This window comes from Accipiter gentilis, chromosome 10 (assembly GCF_929443795.1).
Source record: "Accipiter gentilis chromosome 10, bAccGen1.1, whole genome shotgun sequence".
NCBI lineage: Eukaryota > Metazoa > Chordata > Aves > Accipitriformes > Accipitridae > Astur > Astur gentilis.
Window position 1 is genome coordinate 24,805,384 of NC_064889.1, and position 14,646 is coordinate 24,820,029.

Here is a 14,646-nt window from a genome sequence, read left to right on the forward strand (position 1 = left end):
CTGCTCCGTCACGGCGGCGCGGGCTGACATCACCGCCGCCGCCGCCGCGCCGAGGACCGACCGCTTCGGCTGCTCGCCCGGGCGGGCGGCGGAGGGCTGCGGGCAGCGGGCTGCGGGCTCCCCCCGCTCGGCTGCGGCCGCCGGCGCCCGTTCCTCTGCAGCAGCGTCCCTCACCCCCGCCACCCCACCCCGGGCCTCCTTTTTCTCCTTTATTTTTTATTTCCCCACCCACCCCCCCCGCCCATCTTCCCCCTCCCCGCCGCCCGCGGAGCTCCCTCATCCCTCCGCGACTTCCCGCATGACTGTCACCAAGGTAAGGACCTGCCTTCCCCGGCTCGGATGCTGTGCCGCCCCCCCGCCCCGCTGCCCGCAAGGTGCCGCGCTGGGGGCTGCGGAGGGGGGGGGGCGGGCCGGCCACCGCCTCCCCCCGCCCAGGCTGCTGCTTTTTATTTATTTATTTTACTTTTTATTTTATTTTATTATTTTATCTTACTTGATTTTATTTATTATTGTTTTATTTTATTTATTATCGTTTTCTGTTTATTATTATTATTGTTATATTATTTTATTGTTGTCCTCGCGTCTCCCGCTTGTTCGGGCCCTCCAGCTCGCAGCCGTGCTGCATTTTTAACCCTTGGAGCAGCCGGCCGGGAGGGCCGGGGGAGGGCTGAGCATCCCCTGCGGGCGGACCCCGCTATAAGCCGCTTTGCGCGGCCGCTCGGCAGATGCTGCCGAGATCTCTACAGGTGGCTGCCGGCTTGTCGGGGGGGGAGTGGGAAAGACCTCGGGAATGGGGTTGGGGGGGGATTATGGAGCACGATGGGGAGGGCTTTGGCGTGGAAGGGGCTCAGCGGCGGCTCGGCAAACCCACCCCGAGCAGAGCTGCTGGGTGTGGGAGGTGATGTGGGGCTGCTTGGGTCCCCCAAATCCAACCTTCTGCTGGATCAGCCTTAGAGCTCGGCTCTCCCAAATTGCTGCCAGTGCCGCGGAGGGAAAGGGTTTGCTCTCCCAGGACTGTTTCCCATTTCTCCCCGTCCCCACAATCCCTCGTGCCTGGGAGCCGAGTTCATCACCTCCCGCTCACCCCATCCTGCAGTGGGTCAGGGTTGTGCAAGGGTGAATCTGCCATGGGGGTAGTCCAGAGCACACAGTATCCTGCTGAATTAGTGCTTGATACGGCAGCGTCCAGACGAAAGGGGCCACCTCCGGACTGGGGCAGCCATGGGACTTTGGGAGCAGCGCGGTCCAAGCTGGACCTGCTTGGCCCAAGCCCTCCTTCTCATTGCACGGCCCCGGCACGAGGATGTCATGTCATGTCGTGATCATGCCGATGAGCCTAATGGTTCATACGCTCAAGGGGAGACAGTAGCCCCCCTGCCCCGGGAAGGTCCCCCCAAGCGCAGGGCTGCCTGGCCCCGTGGCGGGCAGGATGTGGCCATAGCTGGAAGGGTCTCGGTGGGCTGTGATTGCCATCCCGGGGATGGGACAGACGGCGTCCCTGAGGGTGTTTGGTGCCACACCACGGATCCAGGCTGTGGCTTGGCTCATGGGGCCGTAGCGCAGGCTTGCTGGGGCGTTGGGCACAGCACCGAGTTAACTACCTGGGTGCATGCTGAGTGGAAGCAAATGGGACTGAAGCTGTTGTCGTCCTTCTCCGAGCCCTGAGGCGGGACGTGCCCAGGGATGGCAGCGGGAGCTGGGCTCGCTTTGCTGCCTTTCACCCCAAATGTTGCTGGCCTCCCTGGCAGGAGGGGACACGCAGCAGGGGCACGCGTGTTGGCATGAGTGTGCTGGGGACATCCAAAGAGCCTCAAGCAGCTCCAGAGCTGATGCTGGTGTGCCCAGGCTCCCCAGTGAAGATGCTGCTGGGGAGGAATCGCGCTCTCCCATCCTTTGTTCTTACCAAATAACGTGCATTTTGCCTGCTTGGCGTTTGCTGGGCGGTCACCGGCATTTGCATTTGTTGGGTACTTCCATGCGCCTCGTGCTGCTTCGTGCAGTCCCGCAGCCCCTGCCAGCTCAACAAACCCACCAGCATCAAGAAAAAGTGTGTTTCTAGCTCTTCTGGGTGCTGAGAGAGGGATTGAGGGCCGGACCTGAAAGGTCAATTGGGTTAAAAGAACTACAAACTCACTGAAATCAAGTGTCACAGTTTTAAGCCAGGCTGACTAATTTGCAGTGCTCATTCACAGATTTTTTTTCTGAGTGCAAATAGATTTATTCAGAGCTACATTGAGAAAAGGCCACAGGGCTATAAGGAAAGCACCTTCAGTAGGATGGGGAAGGGCTCTGCTGTTAATTTTTGGAGAATGGAAGTGCAAACTAGGAAGATCTATGTCATGCGCACAAAATACACTTTTGCTAAAGCACTGTAAAGCTCTAATACACCTTATAGATTTTATTTCCTGCAATATCCTGACTATCCTGATGGAAGTTAAAGAAAACCCAAGAGCAGGCTCCTGACCTGTCACAGCATCAGCACTGGGGTCTTTGCAGGCAAATCGGGGCATGGACCACAGGACTGAGGTGGTGAATGTGTCTTCAACGCACCGGTCTTTCCCCTGGGCGTGAGGCTAGCACGTATGGCCCAGGCTGATGTGGTGAGGGGAAAAGAAAGGGGCACGAGCATCCATGGTAGAGGACATGGTTTTTCTCTGTGGTTTTGGCTGACAGGAGTCAGTGCGAGGCAGGGACTTGGGGAAGGGTCTGGTGACCCAAGGTTGGGGGGAACAGGGAGGTTTGGGACAGTGGGGCAGGTGAAGGGGAGAGCCCCAGGGGACTTCTGGGGTCTTTGCATCCTGTCCAGCAGCAGGCATCTAACTAAAACCAGTAAAGCCCACAGCTCCCAGTGCTATCAAGGACAGGCATTTACAGTGTTCCTGCAACAACTCTTCCCACGCTGGGGCTGCTTCCCAGGCAGTGCGGAAAACAGGAGCCATGGGTAGGATTTTACAAACTTTGCAAATATCCCTGAGCAATTCATCCTTAGAGGAAAACAGATTTGAAAATCAGGTCTGGGTGCCTAACACCAGGCAGAGCTGTCCTAGCGCAAGCCTGAGGCATGGGGCGGCATGAAAAGCTTTTCCTGGTGTGTGTGGGGGACTGGGGAAGGCAAGGAGGGGGCAGGAATATCTGCTGTCAGTATGTGAAACAAGCTGTGTCCCAAATCCGTGTCCCAAGCCACCCCCTTCCCCTCCCACAGGAAGAAATGCAAGCAGCCGCATCCCCAGACCTTGCTCTTTTGGGGGAGTTTGCTACCCAGGCGAATTTAAGCAGGTTATAAATAGGATGGAGAAAGGACTGATTGAAATGCAAAAAGAGCCCACGCCTCATGCTTGGGGATCTGCCCGAACTCTGTGACACCTCCCTGGCATGGCGTGGTGTGGCGTGGCGTGGCATGCCACATAAGCTCTGCCTGGCTAGGCCTTTCTCTGGGTTCTGCAGTAAGAGCCAGTGAGGTGGTCTTCAGCTGAGAAGGTGCTGTAGGAATCAGGGGAAACTTCATCCCCGCTGTCGATCAGCTGGTCCTGCCAGGGTCTGGGGTTCAGGTTTGGTCTCTGTTGCTTGCAAACAGAAAACCAGCCCAAATGCCTTACTTGTAAAGAAAAGGGTCCGTCTTCCAAAGCTGAACAAGTCTGCTTGCAAAAGCAATAGGCAAACAGCGCTGACAGGCCCAGGTCTTATGGCAAATGGGGAATTTCTTGATGGCTGTGGTTTACTAGGGCTGTGTGAGTTAATTCCTCACCCCAGATGACTTTCTGCTTCATACCAGTGAGCAGGAAGAGCACGAAGCCGGGCTGATGGCAGGCGGGCGGCGCGGGGCTCGGGGGAGAAGGGATGTGAGTCACAGGATGGAGAACAGAAGTGGGAGGAAAGAGCCCACGGCTGGGCTCTCCAAATTTATTTGCCATCGAAAGGGTAACAGGATATTTGGGGATACACAAGTGGGAATCCTGCGGTCAGGGAAGGACTAGACAAATTTAACCTCTGAGCAGGGATTGTGCTGGGTGTGTTTTGGCAGGCAGAGGTGTGGCAGAAGTCCCTTGGTATGGCAATGGTGCTTCCAGCTCCCACCCATCGCCAGAGGCTGTTTCCAAAGCCCTAAATATAATTAACCATGAACACAAGTTACTGGGGGCATGTTAATTTTGGGAATATAGTTTTAAAACGACTGGAGGTTTTTCTAAAAGATGCGGTTTAAAAGAGGATGCCATCTGGGAGGTCCTGTGGTGTTCATTAGCCCGAGTTATCCAATGGTGTCCTCTGGCTTTATTACGTGTTGTATTAATTGGCATTAGTCATTGAGCCATGCTGCCTAAATAACGGCTTGTCTTCATAGTTCAGCAAGCAGATGAAGCCAAAACCAAAACCCAGAGAGGAAATTGCAACTATGGCCTGTCGTGATCAACCGTAGTAAATAACTGATGCCCTAACACGGGTAAATAGTAATAACCGCAGAGGCCCTTGATTGGGAGGTTACGGTTAAAATGCCATGATGTTTCTGACGGTGAGTCGCAGTGTTGTCCGCCTTTGTTGGTAAGGGCAGGTTTAGTGTGTCTGGGGCAAACGCTGATCCCATGGAAAAGCTGATAGTGGCTCAATCAATAGGAAGCTTGATTGGGGGCACTGGGCCATGTTATCAGGGAAGATGGCTTTGCAGAAATTAGGCTTTGGAGAGCACAGATTGACTTTATTTCTGAAGAAATAACGGGTGAAGTCTTCTCTAAGCAGTTCGCTAAAAAGGAATCTGATGAAGCACCGGGTGTGCTCTGATGCTTGAGAAGCGGCTCCAAATAATAAAACTCATGTTAATGGATTAGGTGCAAGCTAACCCACATCTCTAGAAAATAGATTAATGGGATTTATCATTGCATGTGGTTTTGCTCACGGTGTTCAGGTCAACAGGGCTTCTTTAACCCTGAACCCAGCTGGGGCTGTGCACCAGGGAGTGGGGCCACATGCCCATGCAGGACTGAGTGTCACAGCAAGCTGCTGGCACGGTGCTGTGACAAAGGGCAGATGCTCTTCCTGGTGGGAGAGGGGCACGGAGGCAGCAGTAAAGGCAGAAACAACCCATGGCGGGTGTGGGAGGAGCAGGGCTTTCTCTGCCTCTTGCTGCCTTAAAATCCGTGTATTTTTAGTTGGGGTTCAGCGATGTGGCGGTTGGAAAAGCCTTGCTCATTTGGGCTGCCCAGGCAGACATTGCTCATGAGTAATTGTGCAAAATGGATTCCCAAGGTGGGAGGCAGGTGTGGAGGGATGGTGGCTCTTCTGGAGGGGCTGCTTTGCAGCACCTGATGGGTGGAGATCAGGTAATGGTGCGTGGTGCCACAGCTGGAAGGAGGTAAGGAGGTCACATTGCTTACCAGCCGGACCGGGATGGAACAAGACAGTCAGTGCTGAATTGTTAATGAAGTACAGAACGAGTTCCCTTGTCTCCAACAGGGATGATGTTCACTAATCTTGAGCTTTGGTGGGATTTCTGAGGGTCGGGAACAAGCATAACAGGCCGCTTTGAGTCTAAAAATGGAAGCTTCCTGTTTCAAGAAGTATTACTCTCATCAAAGGCAACTTGTCTGGCCTGCGGCTTTTTAATGAGTTTTAATTGAGATTCAATGCAGCATTAATCTGGCGCTTTAACGTTGCCTGTCTGTGGCCAGCAGGCTCACTGGGTGCTGTAATTCATACCCTGCAAATGCAACTCAGGGTCACCCCCCCTTCTTCTTCTTTTCATGGAAATTTTATCAAATGATGAATAGTTCAATTCATTACCCAGCTAGAAGAGAGCTCGAAGGAGCTGAATCCTGGATTCCTATCTCCCGAGTCAGTGTGTAATTACCCAAATCTGGCAGCAGGCAAAATCTACGTGACAGAGCCAGCTGCTAGAGTGCCCCACAAATCTGTGAATCCCATCGTTCCCAAGATGGGAGGGGACCAGTGCCAAGCTCAGCTCCCAGAAATCCCGCGCTCCTTTGTTCATCGCAAAGCTGTTGGCAAAGCCCCCTCGCTGCAGCTCTCTGGACGGAGTCAGTCTGCAGAGCCTTGAGCATTGCTGTGAAAAGCCCTGGGAGCAAAACTGCTCGGGGAGAGGTGGTGCCAGGGCAGTGCTGGAGCAGCCAAGATGTTGCTTGAGTTGCAGAGAGCAGGGAAATAGGGCTAAACCCTTCAGACTCAAGCCCAGATTGGGGTCCTGCTACGGCATGCAGCTGGTGAGCATGTCAGAGGCCCTGCTTGATGAGAAACCCCAGCATCCTCAAGCAGAGCAGGGTGACAGCCACCTCACTGCACCAAAAATGAGGCTTTCCTACCTGTTGCTCCATGCTCATGTAAAAGCACGGCCAAGGAGGCACCTGCTCCTGCTCAGCACCAGGACAGGATGTGTGCCTGCAAGCTGCAATGCGCTGCTCTCCCTGTCTGGGTGCCGACTGCAGCCCCTGTCCCTCCGCTGGGATGCAGACCCGGATTTTCCCCCTCTCGGAACGGTGGTTTCTTCTGTTGACAGCCTGCTGTGAGAATCCCTCAAACAAGCTGTTGGGCCTTATGGAAAAATCCTCACCCACCTTCTGTGCCGAAGGGCGCGGAATAGCCACGCTCCAGCCAAAAAGCCCCGCGGTGCAGCCGGGAAAGCTGCTGAGGCCAGCCTGGGGACGTGCACGTGCCTGTGTTGGGGACAGGGGTGTGCCAGTGCTGGGCATCACTGTCACAGAGTTAATGCTCTTTGGTTTTGGTAATGGGAAGGACCTCAAAGGCTGTTTCCTGGGGTCGTAGGGGTGCTGGGGCTGTCGCCAAAGCCCGAGCTGTCAGCGATGCAGGGATGAGGGTCCCTTTGCAGCCATGGCTGTCCCTTTGGACAGCCCAGCCCTGGTCGCCTTCCGCTCTGAGCATCCCTGCTCTCTGCCTGTACAATAGCTGCTATAAATTCCCCAGAGAATAATGGCGCCTCTGTCTGCGTGCAGGACCATCTCTGCATGTCCATCGCGAGGCATGCTGGCACTCACAGGGCCTGGGGCGGCTCCAGAGTGATGGGGGCCGCATCCTGACCCATCCGTGCCAGCAGCACCAGGAGTGGGGCTGTGGTGCTTGGGGGTCCTGTGGCTGCAGAGGCTGCAGGACCCATGGCTGCAGACAGGCTGGGGCCATCCCCATGCCAGTGGCCAGTACCCAGAGCCTCTGCACAGGGTGCTTTGGGGCTCGATATCGCCACTGGTGAATGAAGGATTGCTCAGCTCATGCTATGAAATCCCTCCTCACAGCTGGGATAGCCAGCAGTCTCACTGTGCAGAGCTGGGGGCCGGCGGCGAGAGCGGGGGGCTGAAGCTAATCCTCATATCATGAGGAATTAGCTGCCTGCAGCTGCGCTGGCACCAGCGGCGGCACCCCAGTGCATGTTGGCACCCAGCATTTCTTGAGTGCCTTTGGTGAAGCCGAGGTTGAGGGGCTTGGGGCAGGCGGCAGCGATGCTGCTGTAACCAAAGGGTTTCCCTTTCTTCCAGGGTCGAGGAGCGCCCACGTTTCCCTGAGCCCCGCGTCCTTTCCTGGGTGTCAGGAAGCGCCCGACGAGCCCGCGGAGCAGAGCAGGGCAGGTGAGGACCCCGCGCTGTGCCTGCGCCCCGACGGACCCCAGGGTGGCCCCGGGGGGGGGGGGCCGGAGGGGGATGGAAACAGCCCAGGAATATGGTGCCGTGCCCAGGGTGGGGGTCTGCCACCAGCAGCCCCTCTTGCCCATCCCAAATTCCTCTGCAGATAGCTGGGCAGGCGGTTGTGTGTCCCGAAAAGCATTTTTTATCAAGAGGAGTGCAGCAGCTGCCGCAGCTCTCCTCCTTCCAAGATTTGACCCTGTACTCCAAAGAAGCTCTGTACATCAGATGAGAGCAGATCCACGGAAGTCTCAGTCTTTGCAGAAATGCTGAGTCCTTTAAGCAAGCGGCCAAAAAGCTGAATGTACAGAAATATTGCTTGGGTGAACATGGCGAGGCTGTGGTGCGCGAGCGTCCCGTGGGGGCTCAGCCTGCAGGACACCAGCTCCTGCACCTTCCCAGGGGGGTTCACAGCTCCGGGTCAGTTCACTACAAACCTCTGGCAAAGAGAGTCGCTTTAGCTGCTCTTGCAATTACATTAAGTGCAAAGAAACCCGATTCTAGAGCATTGTGTGCCAAAATGCAAGGAAAAATAGGGAAAAGGCGAGATTGAAGGCTGTGGCAAATGCATGCACCTCACGGGGCAGAGGAGGAATATCGCAACCGTTCCCCCATGAGCTTCCCTGCGCTCTTGTTTGTGCCTGTGTAACAAGTCTCCATTTCACTTTTGTGGATGGTTTCCCTCTTCCTGGGAGCCGACACACAAGGCAGGGCTTGTCCGGGCTCCAGCTCCCCGGCGGGCACCGTGCAGGCTGGTAGTGGCGGGGTCGGTGCCTCCTGCATCCCGGCCCCAGTTGTCCTGTGACCATCTACCCAGGCTCTGGCACTTCCTCACGCTGGCCAGGAAACGCGTTTCTGAAGCCTGAAATATTTAGAAGATGGTGTTTGTTTTTCTTCTTTTTTTTTTTGTTTTCTTTCCTTCTTCTCTTTTGGAAAACTTTTGCCCCCAACTGGGATAAACTTCCAAAAAACCCTTGTGGTTTTGTAAGCTGTCCAGGAGCAAATGGCTCTGTGCGGGAGCAGCTGGGATGGGAAAGGAGCCACCGGAGCCTGGGCTGTGGGATGCTGCCCCATGTCCCGAGGAACACCCCGGTGTGCTCATTCCTGGGGAACATTTTGGGGGTTTTAGATGGAAAATAGCAAGTGAGGGAAGGTGTCTGAGCTGCTCACCCATGTGCTATCTTCCTGCTTTAGAAAAGTCCCGTTTGCCAGGATAAATAAGTTTCTATGGTTCATATCCTGTACAAAGCTGGGGCTTGGTAAAGATTTTTTTCAGGCTATGAAAAAAGTAGAAATGTTAGTGCTCCCAGCAGTCCTCTTTGCCCCGAATTTTTCATGCTAATGCACCGAAAGCATCTTCCCAAGCAGTTTCTTACCCATGGGGTCTGGCAGCCACTTGTGTCCCCACCGTCCCCCAGCCCTTTAATACCTGTGCATGTGGCTTTTCACCTCTTTGCAATTAAAAAGCAGGTGAGTTTAGGAGGGGTTGGATTTATGGCATCCTCCCACCAGAGGTTGTTATATAGGCAACCCCTCTTATTCTGCTTAAAACTGCTGGATCCTGACTGGAAAAAACCTGTTGTGACCAAGTCTCTTGACTCAGTCTTCTTGATGACGTGTGATGCGATGTGAAATAACGTTCATGGACAAGCGCCTGGCTCGGTTACCCGCTCATCTCAACACGTGAAAAGAGACTTTTTTCCCCCTCTCTGAGTTTCCTAAAAACCTCTGAAGTTGAGAAAAAGCATGCAATATTTTTGCCCTCAAGGAAACATTATTCCAAGAAGCTGGAGGAGGGAGGAGGATAAAATCCTGTGGTCAGTGACCCAGGGCAGCTCTGGGGGCCAGAAACGCTTTGTGCTTCGCCAGGATGTTTCCGTCGGCTTCGCAGGGTGGGAAGAAGTTGGGAAACAGAGTGGGAGGAAAATTGTGCTTGTTTACAGTATTTATTGATGAGCGTGAGATTTGTGTTTCTTCTCAGCACGTGGGCCCAGGAGAGGTTTGGTTTGCCTCCTCTGGAAGGTTTCCTGGGGAGAAAATGGTCCAAAATGGGGCCCCCGCTGGTACCGCAAATCCTGGTGCCAGAGATGCTTTTTGTATCGTTCCCAGGCAGTCCGTGACATCTGTGGGACCATGTGAATTGCCCAGGGTAGGTGGGAAGCAGCACTGTGGTCAAGGAGCGATGGGGACTGGCAGTGGCAGCCTGGCCCCAAGGCCAGGAGACATCTGGCCTCACTTGGTGATTTTTTTCCCAGCAGCTTGGGAAGAGGAGAGGCTCTTCCCAGGCAGTCAGGAGTCTCTAGAAAGAAGAAATCATTGAAAAGTTGAACTCTAGGGAAATCCCAGTCACTTCCTTCCAGGCTGGAAAAAACTCAGCTGGCAGATATCGCTTCAGAAATGTTCATCTATCTTTTGTCCTTTGTTTAGACCATATTAATGGGATTAATCCTTAATATTTGTAAAATCAATCTACTGCTCTCTACAAGTTGAATAAACACAGAACTCTCTTTGCCTCTTCTCCTTGTCTGTGCACTAAGGACAAGTGCCTTTCCCAAAGTGAACCGTACCTGCCAAAAATCCCATCTCGGGCCCGCCACCCCCTGCTCCGGGGTCACCGTCGGGGAGCTGGGGTGCACCCACTGCCCCAATGGGTGCAGAAGCAGACATCTGCTCTGGCTCTTGGCAGCTCAGCTCCACTTTGGAGGGTACCAAATCAGAGCAGTGCTGGGGGGGGGGGGGTGTCTCAGCCCCTTGGGAGCTCTGCCCTGGGCTGTATGACTGCCTGGTGTCCCTGGTCTCTCCTCTGCCCAAATGGGACTCCCTCACGGGGGACATCATCCTACGGAGCTTCACGGCAGCCCTGGTGCTGCTCCTTTGCTCATGGCTGAGCGTGGGGCAGCCCAAATACGCCTCTTGAGCGCAGCCACCGCTCCCTCAGCGCTTGTATCTCGCCATCGGACTCGGTGTCAGCAGGGTCCGTCCCGCTCCCCTGCCAACCCTGCCCGGGGGAGAGAGGTTCGGTGTGTGGATTCATTGGTGGGGGGCACATTCCTGGGGCACAGCAGGAGCGGCTGGTGCCAGCCCGCCTCTGAAGGAAGCAGACAGACCATGTCAGCGCTGGTGCTCCTGCACTGCAAGGCAATTAAATCCACCATCTCATCGTTCTCTCTAGCAAACAGGCAAATGCAAAACCCCCTGGGTAAGGGCTCAGTGAACTCAGCATCAAACCCCAAGTCTGTTTTTTTTTAAATGCAACCTTAACCCAATGTGTGCTCCAGGGGTTCTGCTGAGCCCACGCTGTGGATGTCCCACGTACCAGCATACAGCCCTCCGACGGGCTGGCAGCATCCCCCTGAGAACTGGGCTGCTGCTGCTGGTAGGGAACTGCCGGTGAGGTGCTGGATGGGGTGAGACCTGAGCTACACCCTGCACCAACCCCCAGCACCTCCGTTTTCCCCCCAGCAAAGTTTTTAGCTTTGCCATGTGGTCTGCAAGCTCGTCCCCACTGCTGCTGTCCAGCTGTGCCAGGCAGGGAGAAGCCCAGTGGGAAGGAGGAGCTGGGAGCTTGACAGCCTGTTTTATAGGAACATGCTCTTTTTTGAGGCCCTGCTTAGTGCATTTATTCCGGTGTTTATTAGAGCCCAAAGGTGTTTCCTGCGGCTGGGTACAGAGCTGAAGCCATTTGCTCAGCTTCCCTCTGCTGCTCCAGCTGTTTGTGCCATAAGCCAGATGCATAAATAAGGAGAAAACGAGGAGCTCTGCTGGTTATTGTACGATTTGCGTCTCCAAAGTGTCGTCAAGAGCAGGCTGAAGGGCTCTCCCCTGCTCCGTGGAGTGTGTATGTGTAAAGGGCTGGTGGGGATGGGGAGGATGGGGTCTCTTATCAGGGGTATGAACATGCACGAGCCATGGGAAAGACACTCCAGCACCGCGTCCCAGCAGGACACGGTGCAAATGGAGCTGGTGGGGTGAGACAGAAGCAGGAGGACCCTCTCCCTGCATAGCTGATTCACCTCTCCCCCCAAGAGAAGAGGGGGCTGATGGCACCTCATCTTGCCACAGGCACACGGCAAGGGATGCTGCCTCGCACGGCGTCAGCTGGCAAGGGTGAGGACTAGCGTGTCTGCGGCACTGAAGGCTGCTGAACTCTGCCTGGCGCAGTGCCCCGGGTCTCCATGTTAGGTCAATAAAGCAAAAAATATGCAATTGCTTCTCAGCCTTCAGCTTTTCATGGGGATCAAACCTCTATCAGAATTGGGAAGAAAACTTCCCAAGGAGGAGACTCTTTCCTCTGTTCTTGAACATTTACAATTAATTTGGGTTGTGTATAATAAACTTTTTACTGAGGGATCAAAACATGCATGGAAAAACTTGATCTGAAGGTAAAAGCACCTTCAGGATGCTGATGGCATTTGGGACTATGTGCCTGCAGGCAGCCACGGAGGGGCTTGCACGGGTCTGCATGAGACCTTGGGGCAGGGGTTCGGCTGGACCGGTGCTGGTGGGGAGCAGAGCTGTGATGGTCCCCAGCCCCAGGCTGGGAGCCACCGCACTTTCGCAGCAGCGGGAGATGGATGAGGTCCCGTGGCACCGCTGATGTTATCTTGGAGTCATCTACTGAGCCATCCAAACCATAATAACTGCATGGAGGCTTAATGGGGAGTTTTATTCTTCATTATCGACATAGTTATTCTGTAATGGAATGTGCAGTTTTTCCTGCCTCATAAATACCCATAATCTGCTTTTTAGTGGTCAGTATATAATCCTGAACTGACCTCATACAACTATTAAACCCCTTCTTCCCCTCCAGCCCCTGTAACTTTCTCAGGCCGGCAGGACGTGGTTTCGGGACTCTGATCATCATCGCTGCTGTGTTGCTGCATGTTGTCAGCCTGGTATGGGTGTGGGGGCTCTGGCCGACGTCCCTGATGCCTGGGGCTGCTCCTCGGGGGGACACGGGCTGGGAACGTGTCAACAAGCTGTGTCCATCAGCCTATGCTGGATTTCATGCAAACCACCTTTTTTCAAAGTTCACGCAAGGGCTTCTTGCAGAGAAGCACAAATTCTAAAATTGAAGCCTTTGAAAATGTGCCGTTTTAAAAGTTTGCGCTATGGCAGTGGGCAAAACAGCTTTTCCCCATGGCTCAGTGCGACACCCACCCCCACCCCCCCACCCCCCATTTCTGGTGCTTGCAAAAGCTGGTTGCACTGAAAACGTCCAGCAAAGTAGTGTTCTCCCTTCTGTGTTTCCCCACAGAAGGGGATCAGCCCCTTGCCTGTTGCAGCCACTGCAGCCCCGCTGCCATGGCAGGCCGTCCCCATGCGGGGCCTGGGGCTGGATCCTGCCCTGGCTGTGGCAGGTGAGGGGTGGTCGTGCCCACACTGGTGCTTTGGGGGCTCTGAGCAAGCAGCTGACTTGCCAGCAAGCTTTACTTAGGTGTATGAATAGATGTTGCTTTACATCCCGCTGCTGATCCCAGGGTTTCTGGACAGGTTAATGAGCATGTTAACTGGGTATGAGTCAGGTAATATGCCATGTACGTAAATGCTTCCATTTGCTAACGGTCTCAGGAGCAAAACCTATTTGTGTTGGAGTTAGTTTGTTCTCTAGAAAAAAGTAGGCGGCGATGCGTAATTATCCTAAAGGGGGCTGGCAGTTGCCAAGGAAGAGGAGATGGGGGTCGGTGCGATGGCTTCTGCCGGCGGCTCGGGGGGCTCAGCCTTGTGCCCTGCCGCTGGTGATGCTCTGGCTCGTGCAAAAATTATCCGGGAGCAGCCCTGTGGGGGTCAGATCCTGCCATACATTGCCCAACACTGCGGCGTGGAGAAGCAGGAAGGGTTTGTGTGTTTTATCTCAGCCTCCTGGGATGGTGAATTGAATGTTTTTGCTTTCCCTCTCTGCACAGAGCTCTTGTCGAGTCAATGAGAGACCTCCACAAGTCTAGCGTGCTGGGGAGCAAGCACGGCAGCCTGGTGAGTGTCCCGCGCAGGGCATTTTAATAAGGCTGGGACAGAGAGATGCATAGAAACAGCAGCTGAGCCCAAGCAAGCCAAGAGCCCAACTGGCTGGCTGTGCTCTGAAGGTCCCTCGGCATGGGAGAAACCACTTAATTTACACCGGAGACTCGGCATTTCTTAGCCCGACCGCTTTTAAGTCAAGCTTGGGCTGCAAACGCGCCCGGGTGCCCTGGCTGAAGCATCAATCCTGCAGCAACGCTGAATCTGGACTTTCAGACACATTTGGTGGCTGAATTATGCCTGCACACTGCGAACATGTGTTGCTCACTGTGGTGGAATTGTTATTAAAATGAAGAGCGGGATGTGCCTAAATGTTAAATCTTACCGAGCCTCGTTAGCATGAAAGCCATTAATGTGAACAAAAGCCGTTTTCAAGGTTGAATTGAGAAGCATCAGAGCATTAGAGTACTGGAGAGATTAAAATCAGCATTTGTTTGGCTCTAATCTAATGTGCATGGAACAATAAGCATTTGATGACTAATTTTAGCAATACTGAGTATCTTATCAAAATATAGCTCTTTAATTTCAGGCTTTTCTTTAGGGAGTGGATTCCAGCAGCATCAATCCTACGTACATGCTTTGCTAACGCACTGGGCATGCACTGAGCAGATCCCATCCTCCGTGTCTGGAGGAGCCTGGGCAGGACACATCTTGGGGTGACACGGTCCTGCCACAGCCCACCAGCAGCTCTGCCAGCTTCTGCTTGTGCATTTTCCTCTCTGAGTAGAAAAAAATAGTGGCTTTGCTCAAGCAAAGCGAGTGGGGACAGGGTTGGGGCAAGGAGGTGGCTTTGCGGCACCTCCCCCACCACTTAGTGATTGCAGGGACAGTGTTTTGCTGTTTGCCAGCGTTGATTTAGGCTACGAGCACAGGCCTGCTCAGCCCAGGGCTTTGCAGGTGCATGTCCCCTGCTCCTGGCTGTTGTGGGACCTGGGCTCCCACTCAAGTCCATGGCCGATACATACCACGTCCTTTGGGAAGGGGTTTAATC

At 54.3% G+C, this 14,646-nt stretch overlaps 1 protein-coding gene across 2 annotated transcripts in view; it reads left to right on the forward strand.

Annotated features, from left to right (window-relative positions):
- Nucleotides 1–228: 228 nt before the first annotated feature.
- CORO2B (coronin 2B) overlaps nt 229–14,646 on the forward strand; it is a 44,739-nt gene continuing 30,321 nt past the window's right edge. The window contains exons 1-3 of one of the 2 annotated variants that reach the window (XM_049812569.1): nt 229–313; nt 7,494–7,583; nt 13,544–13,610. In XM_049812569.1, the coding sequence (XP_049668526.1) occupies nt 13,560–13,610 (51 nt within the window). In that variant the 5' untranslated portion in view covers nt 229–313; nt 7,494–7,583; nt 13,544–13,559. The remainder of the gene's footprint in view (nt 314–7,493; nt 7,584–13,543; nt 13,611–14,646) is intronic. The other variant, XM_049812570.1, reaches the window with a different exon arrangement.